The sequence below is a fragment of the Chlamydotis macqueenii genome, chromosome 5 (assembly GCF_036417535.1).
Source record: "Chlamydotis macqueenii isolate bChlMac1 chromosome 5, bChlMac1.mat, whole genome shotgun sequence".
Classification (NCBI taxonomy): Eukaryota; Metazoa; Chordata; class Aves; order Otidiformes; family Otididae; genus Chlamydotis; species Chlamydotis macqueenii.
In genome coordinates this window covers 16896347-16904503 of record NC_141560.1, presented here as the reverse complement: position 1 = coordinate 16904503, position 8157 = coordinate 16896347, and the positions used below count along the sequence as shown (strand labels likewise).

General features: G+C 40.2%; 1 protein-coding gene across 1 annotated transcript; it reads right to left on the bottom strand.

The window, feature by feature from the left end:
- Positions 1–479: 479 nt before the first annotated feature.
- LOC147600506 (alpha-1-antiproteinase-like) lies at positions 480–7262 on the bottom strand. Its single transcript, XM_086750250.1, has 5 exons — positions 7217–7262; positions 4708–5417; positions 3148–3418; positions 2353–2500; positions 480–1527 (listed from the first exon to the last, which is right to left on the bottom strand). The coding sequence occupies exons 2-5, from the start codon at positions 5390–5392 to the stop codon at positions 1333–1335; spliced, it is 1299 nt and encodes a 432-aa protein (XP_086606376.1). The 5' UTR covers positions 5393–5417; positions 7217–7262; the 3' UTR covers positions 480–1332.
- Between the last annotated feature and the right edge of the window lie 895 nt (positions 7263–8157).

Sequence of the window (8157 nt, the reverse complement as noted above, 5' to 3'; positions counted from 1 at the left end):
TAGGTCAGAGGACCAGGGAGATGTCAGGGGTAGGGAGCTTGTTTGTTGATCTGGGGCTTGCACCGCCTCTGCAGTGCTCACATCGCATTGCCAGAAACGAGCAATGCACATTCAGGAGTACCACCTTCCCAGCAGCAGGGACTAAACTCCACTTGCAAAAAAATTATCCAGGGTCGATATGCAATAGCATGAGTGAAAGCAGTGCAGAGCAGTGGGAGAACTGCTGTCAAAGCATGAGTCAGTCTCTCCTCGAGGCAGCAGCTGTAGGATAAAGGGTTTGCACTGGGCCCCAGTGCTCCACTGCAGTAAGAGTGGGTGATCCGCAGACCTATAACAGCAAGAGAGCGTTTATGTATTTCTTGAAAATGGGTTTTACCCAAATAGGCATATAAGGAGAGAATGCAAAGAATTGCCATCTCCATATAAGAAAAGTTGGACTTGTTTAACAGCCTTTAAAAAATGTTTTACAGACACCCTGCTATACTAATAAAAGTGACTGAAAGTTTTTATTGATTTTTAAAGATTTATAATGGGACAGGAAGAAACCAGAGACACTGAGATTCAGTCCTTAAATGATAGATTTAAACAACGGTGCTTATTTTATTCATCAGCCATAGCAATAATTTATGGATGACTTTGTAGCAGGACAGTTCTTCAACAGCTTATGCCCTGTGTCACTGTCCCTCAAAGCATATTTCTGACCCTGTGGACTGCAAAAAGACAGTTGCAGTGAGTGCTACAGCTGAGTAAGTCTATTGTCTTAGGGATTTTATCTTTTTTGTCAATATTTTTTTTAAGAAATCCTAGGCAAAGAGTTGGAACATGTGAGAAGGAACAATTTGGTTGAGAGTAAAAAGCAATGACCTAAGCAGCAAAGAGGAAGAAAAGAGACTGTGGGGACTGGCTCGGTTGAATGCCAATTATCAGCAAGTCCAGGAGAAGACACAATAGAATTGCAGGGGACTTGTTACCTGTTGGCATAAAGCTTTTGCTGAGGAACCCAAAACTGAAAGCTATCTGGACAAAACAGCTTGCCAGAGAGAATACACTTGTAAAAATTACAGCAGACTTTACAAAAAAAACCCCAATCTTCCAAAGAAAATTTGGAAAATGTGTTAATAACTTGAATTACTCAACTGGGGAAAATGTTACACTTTAAAACTCTCAGTTGCTTGGGGTTTTTTTACAATTATTCGCTTATTATTTTGATAAGGAAGTTAATAATTTTCTTCTGAATATCCCTCAATCAGAGAGTAGTTAGTAGCACTGCCTAGCCTACGCTCTAGCCATTACAACTCATGCCAAAAGCCAGCACGCCCAATAACTCAACAACTACTTCTTAGTAGGATCGACAATTTTTCCCATGAAAAGTGTGGTGCCGGTTGTTTTATCAGAAATCAATATAATGAAGGGTCTGTTGAATTTGATTGTAACAGAAGGATGGAGAACTTTTTCAAGGATTATGGCTGTCGCCCCTGAAGCTTCAGTTCCAGCCTCATCAACTTCCAGTAGAGCCTTGTGAATTGCCTGCAGGGAAAAGGAGCAAACGCTGTGGTTTACATACAGGACAGCAAGTAGGGGGTGAAGATACACACTCTTCTTATGGAGTATTTAGGAGAAAAAAGAAGTGATAAAACCCACTGGACCAAACTTTCTTGTATGGTAAATCTTCAAGGGCCTGCAATAGGAGTGTTTTCCACACCAGGACTGAACAGGGAACGCAAAAAATAAAAATGGACACACTGTAGATGCAGCCTCACCAGTGCTGAGTAGAGGGAGATAGTAACAGTCTATGCACAAGCTGGTTTATTGTCTTAGATGGTTTGGACTTCCACTAGCAACATTTTTTTCTGTTATTCTGAGGTTAATGGAAGACTGCTATTTAAATTCTCATACAGGTGCAGTATTTGGCATTTTTACCACATTAAATCATAAATTAAACAGACATGGTGAAATTCTGCTACTGCAAACTGGAAGTTTACTGGAAACTTTGACAACATTAAAAAGTTAGGTACTAATCAACACAAATCTCATAATATACTCCTCATTTATAATTTACTTGACACAATAGCCTGTAAACAACCATATTCCAGTGCCAAGAAATCTTTTAATGTCTTTTCCATGTACTTAATATCCAGCCTTTTAATAGCAATGTTAAAATAATACAAAGGTGGGACAGCAGATCCTCTCTGTAGGAAAGCACAACTACTAAGCAAGACCCTACGTGTCATTGTGAGTTTTACTTATAGCTTCAGTAGGACAAGGAGGGAAAGCAAGTCTTTAAAAACCCCGGATACAATTAATCGGAACAACCAACCACTGCCACATCACCAGCTCTGTCTGCTCACTTACTTGAGAAACCTGAAGATCATGGCTGCCGCTAATTCCAGACAGATCAGCATTACTAGAGAATACATCAGTAATGCCCATTTCCTTGAACAGTTTTTTAACATCGTAAGATCCACTAATAGAAATCTTTGGTAAGTGCAGATCTAATCTCCTGTTGAACACAGAAAATGAAACAGCAGTGAAGCATCGCAGCCTTGTTTCAGCCAGCAGGCCGAACAGTATGCAGCTCAGTGACACTTGAAAGCATTCTTCTGATTGCTGATTGGTTTCATGGTAGCATTTATGTTCTCTGAGCAATTTTGTCCTGCAGAGAGATGTGCCATCTTCTCGTACCGACATTCTGTCTTTGATTTTAGAAAAATAAACTAATTTCTTCATCGCCACTGTTTCCTCCCAGTGCCACATACACAGCTAGCAGAGTTTTGTGGCTAGAGGGCTACAGAAAGTAAGCAAACTCACTGTGGAAAGGCTAAAGGAAGGGAAAAGGAGGATTAAATCTAAGACATGGTGAAACAAATTAATTATTTTAGCACCATGAAAGAAAAGGTACGATAGCCAAAAGGTAGCCAAACAAGTCTTGAGGCAGTCATTACAACACTGTGTTCCCTTCTGTCAGGTCAGAGAGCCTGCAGTTGCTTATCAATTATGCTCTGCTCTGACTTGTCTTGGGAATCACTCAAAACCCTGCTTTATGAAACCAGGACATTGTAAAAGAGGAGGTGATCTGATATTAATCTTTTTTTTTCTTAAAAATAATGATGTGTCCTCAAATATAGTAATCTATCTGCCTAGAGTTACCTGGTCTCAAGTTTGTTATCCCATTTGCAGACAGTTTCCTTGGAGAGAGCATCTTCCACTTGCTTCATCTTTCCATCATCAGGCAGAATGAGCAATGCTCGTGCAGTGCCCAGGTAAGGCAGCTCCAACACCTCGCAGGAGAGATCCCGGTCATAGTAACTGTCATAGCTGCTGTCACGCTGCATCATGTTGACTCTAACAGATGCATTTGTGTTCACAAAAAAATCATCCTCATATGTACGCAAAGGATCAAAAGACTTTTCCCAGGCAGCTAATGAGGGAAAAGAGAAGATATCGCACTCAAACACATGAAGATTATAAGAAATGGCTGATATAAATCAGACCAACTTAAATGTTAGGATGCTGGAGGAAAGTTTATGGGAGAGGAGGTTCACTAAATTACTTCAACCTCCTGCATAACACACAATAAAACATTTTAGCTGTGCAGTAAGTTCAGCATAGTTAGTGTAAGTCCTGTCTTGCTGAAAAGCAACCAAAGGTTGATGAGGACCAACTGAGAGAGTCCTGCTTCTATTGTTGGTGTTGTTCAGCCTGGAGAAGAGAAGGCTCTGGGGAGACCTCATAGCAGCCTTCCAGTACCTAAAGGGAGCCTACAAGAAAGCTGGAGAAGGACTTCTGACAAGGGCGTGTAGTGATAGGACAAGGGGTAATGGCTTTAAACTGAAAGAGGGTAGGTTTAGATTAGACATAAGGAAGAAATTCTTCACTATGAGGGTGGTGAGGCAATGGAAGAGATTGCCCAGAGAAGGTTGTGGATGCCGCATCCCTGGAAATGTTCAGGGACATGTTGGATGGGGCTTTGAGGGACCTGGACTAGTGCAAGGTGTCCCTGCCCATGACAAGGCGGTTGGAACTAGATGATCTTTAAAGTCCCTTCCAATCCAAACCATTCTATGATTGTTATGGTACATATATGTTCACATCATTTGTGCCTTTTATACTATTTAAATTCAACCACTTAAATATTCAGACACAGGATCTTGCTATGCCTTTCCTGTTAGGCCATACTCAATGCAGGCTGACTGCACTCAGCCTGGTGAGGAATTCATCAGCAGAAAAAAAGGATCCTAACATTCAAGCAGGATCCAGAAGCACAGGCCCTCAAAATGCTATGTCCCAAGTTTTCATGCAGCGTACCTAGTAGATCTACCATAATACTGCGGACCCTGGAAGTGCAAGGATGTTAGTCCACTAAGTCTGATTGACACATACAGTCAGCATAGAGATCTTTGAAATATCTTTAGTCATTATGCCCTCAGACCAGCAAGACTGTGTGCAGTGGGTTCCCGTGTATGAGCCAGTCTGCTAAAGTGGGACTTCTCTATCCACCTTTCAGGCAAACTCAGCCAAAATCGAGCAATCAATGTTTCTCAACAATCAGATTCTCTGCTTTCAGCCAGATTGAATCTTTACTTTGAAGGTCCTGCTCAGTTTAGCTCTTCCCTAAATAGCCACTCTGCTAATAAATCATCAAGAGTTCCCTACAATTTTTGTTTTGCATTAAAATAATCTATTGGAATATTACGTTAAATATCTTACCTTTAAAATAAATGTAGTTAACAAGAACCAATACAGTATTTGGATTAAGATGACTAATTAATTCAGGAATTTTCCCCTTGGTTTTCTCCTCTACGTATTTATTGATTTGCTTCTTAGCTTCTTCTGGGTTATGGAAATTGATAGAAAAAACATCTGCATCATAGAATTTGTTGATATTTTGTAAAAATGTCTCCTGTGGTTCATACCCAATAGCTGGGAAAAGAGCATTCCCTATATTTAATGTTATGTTAACATCAGTACAGTTCAGTACTGCTAAAACTTTATGAAAACTTTCATGTATATCATGTATGTGAGCCTCAGTCAGACTGCCAAAGCCCAGTCCTTCAAAAATCTGAGACAGGGTAGTTGACTTAGCACCAAGAGCCAGCATGGCAAACGCAGTGGAGATGCTCAGGGGAGAAAAAAAAACATTTTCATCAGCTTCTTTTGATATAACCTGTTTGTAAAATCTAAATACAAAATCTGCATAGTTAGAGCCTTGCTTGTCACAGTTATGTGTTAATAAATTCTCTGTTCCATCATGCAGATTAGTATTACTGACTTCATGGCAAATGTCTTCAAGGTGGCAATGGGTTACAGCACAAAGAACAGCAAGAAGTAAACACAGGAACAGGAGATACTTCATCTTCTTTTCAAATTGTTCTTTCACAAAATAAACAGTCATTAGATGAGCAGATGGTAATGATGAGCTTGGTAGAAAGAAATAATGAACAGTTTGTTAGCATAAATATTATATAGTACAATTGTAAAGATCTAATGTACATAGGATATTTAAAGTGCCCATGGACACAATGTCAAATGCCATTAAAAATTAAACCAAATTATAAATTAAAATATCAGGCATCATAAAACCATAATATTCCTTTGTAACTGCCCTGAAAAGGCAATTCTCTTCTTTGTTGGCAATGAAAGTATAGAGCCAAAGTCCATAATAATCTCTATTAACAGTGACATTATCTTCCCTGGATCATTGCCTCCTATGGTGTACATCTAAACAAGTTACCATGAGGTAAGACAGGATGTGGGTTTCAAAGACTTCAAATACTCCACAGTGCCTACCCAAATGCAGTTTGGTAAATGTGAGGAAATGTGAGGCAGCTCACTGGAAGTGGGATAAATTCCCTTACTTTCATCCAGGCAGCAGCACACGGACAGACGGCTATCACGGATTATCTGGTCTTGTTAAATTCACACCCCTGTTTACTTCATGGTTACTTACTCACATGGCCAATCATTGGCCAGAGCTGATAAATGAGGGATGAAAGTCATTACGTAAACTTCAAGGCAAAATTCAAGGCAAAATTCAAGGCAAAAAGCCTGGAGCATCCTGTGCCATGTGGGAAGCAGCAGGTTTGCACCAGACAATGAGGTGTATGTTTGGAATGAAGGGACTCTCCTTTCAGGGGCTGCAATAAGTGTTTGTAAATTGATAAATGGTGTTTTGCCCTTCACCATGGGTTGACCTGCGTGGGATGTGTGGCTCCTTCTAGAGTTTAACATTTCATGGATTGTTTTTCTTTAGTTATTTGAGATACTGTACACTTCGGTGAAAAAGAGGACGATTTTTGTCTATCCATAACCACTTCCTGTGTCCAAACAGAGCTTAGCCTAAATTCCAAAGAATTTCTGAAGCAAAGAGCATGTTTTTTCTGCAGCAAGCTTATATTAGACATGACTGTTTTTAGCTTCTACTATAACAGATCAGTCAAAAAACTTCTCTTAGTTTCACAGCTCACTACAGATGTATTATAGAAATTCACCTACCAGAAGCTGGAAAACAGTGAATATTGTAATCAAGTTTTCCCCACATACTTTTCCCTTTAGAGATGTTAACCACATAATTTCAACATGTTGAAATTAGAAAATTTCAGCCACAAATACTTTTTGTTACCATTTCAAAGCTAAGGAAACTGGAAAGGCTTTATTATATCTGGACTGTATTTTTAATATGCAAATTGGAAATTCATAAAATAATTCTCTGCCAGACCACAGATTAGTCTGTCTATGGGAATAAAAGGTAATTAAATTTAAGTTGTGACTTTCCAGCCACCTTCTACCCTCACCTCAGTCTTAATTAGAGAGCCTGGCCTTAGAAATTCAATGGTTGTTTTATACATTAAGTCACCAGAAGAGTTTTATAAATTGGACCTGGTTGTTCAGTCAGTAGTGGGATTATGCTAATTTCAAGTCACCGTGAAGGCTGTTTCCAACCTAAGAGGTGATTTCATCAGATTCTGCTTTAAGAGCTACTTAATAAGTCCCCATTACTCCAAATGTTATTTTATTCTAATTTCAGGCTAAGCATATTCCCCCAGAACAGCAGGTCCCACTGGTCCCTTGCATGTTTGCTTGATTAATATTTCATGGCAACATCCGCACACAGCCAAGGCGTAAGCAGACAAATGAAATTAACCTAACATGGAAGTTCCACCGACCACAGAAAACATCATTTGCAAGTCTCTAAGAAAAATGCATGTATGGTACTTACAAAATCAGAAGCCCTTCTGGATTCAGCTGGCCATGCTGTTATCCACACCCTTACTTATACTGCTACATCATCTTCTGCTTAATTTTCACTGTTAAACATTAAACAGACCTGATGAAAATCAGAGCTTATAAAAAAAAAAAAAAAGGAGGAAATTGAGCAAATATTGATGAAACAGGGTTTCCAAGGATGATCTCCACAATTCAGCCAATGGAGCTGACAGTCTTCAGCCATTTGAAGAATAGCTGTGACTTTCTGTCTGTGGCCTCTGACTGCCTGGAGGAGCTTAGCGCAAGCATTGTGTAATTAGGACCCTACGGGAAACCAGGAGGTTGTGCCTGGAACCACTGGAATGAGATGCTAACTCGTGGTGCCAGAAGTCAGGCTTTCTGTGCCATGCTGAAGCACACATGGAGCTGACAGCCACACATCACAGCAGCTGGGCGCTCTTCCAAAGCCTGACTAGAGCCAAATTTTCCTCCTGATCCTCAGCCCGAATATGGACTCTGAACTGATTGCCTGTACCTTCTGAATCTGACTGCAATTGCATGCCATTGAAAGCATACGGGATAGACATGTCTCCCTGATGGGTTTCCAACTCTGACTGACATGGTCCCTTCATATGTCTCAGTTCTGGGTGCATCTGTGTTACTGCCCTGGGCAAGCGGTGGGAATACGAGTAAGCTGTTTTCTCTGCTGCCACACGTGCAGTGTGTACACACTCGCTTCTCCTTGCCCCTCTTGCACAAAGTGAAATTGTTGGAATGAAAGAAGAGTACTGCCTGTTTCTCTTAACTTCTTCCAACAGGAATAAAATGCCAGTGGACCAAGCTGGCCAAATTTTTACAGCTAACAACAAAGACCATGACTGAGCAGTGACATGAAATAATGTTTCCCAATTTGTGACAACTCTTTTTCCCTTGTTCTCATTTACCTACTTTTGT

What these genes read in the sequence shown, in the direction of transcription:
- LOC147600506 (XM_086750250.1), bottom strand. Translation starts at nt 5,392, where the DNA reads ATGACTGTTTATTTTGTGAAAGAACAATTTGAAAAGAAGATGAAGTAT. An exon ending in TAACTACATTTATTTTAAAG is followed by an intron (nt 3,419 to 4,707) that starts GTAAGATATTTA and finishes TTCCCTCATTAG; the next exon opens with CTGCCTGGGAAAAGTCTTTT. An exon ending in ATGATCTTCAGGTTTCTCAA is followed by an intron (nt 1,528 to 2,352) that starts GTAAGTGAGCAG and finishes TTTTCCCTGCAG; the next exon opens with GCAATTCACAAGGCTCTACT.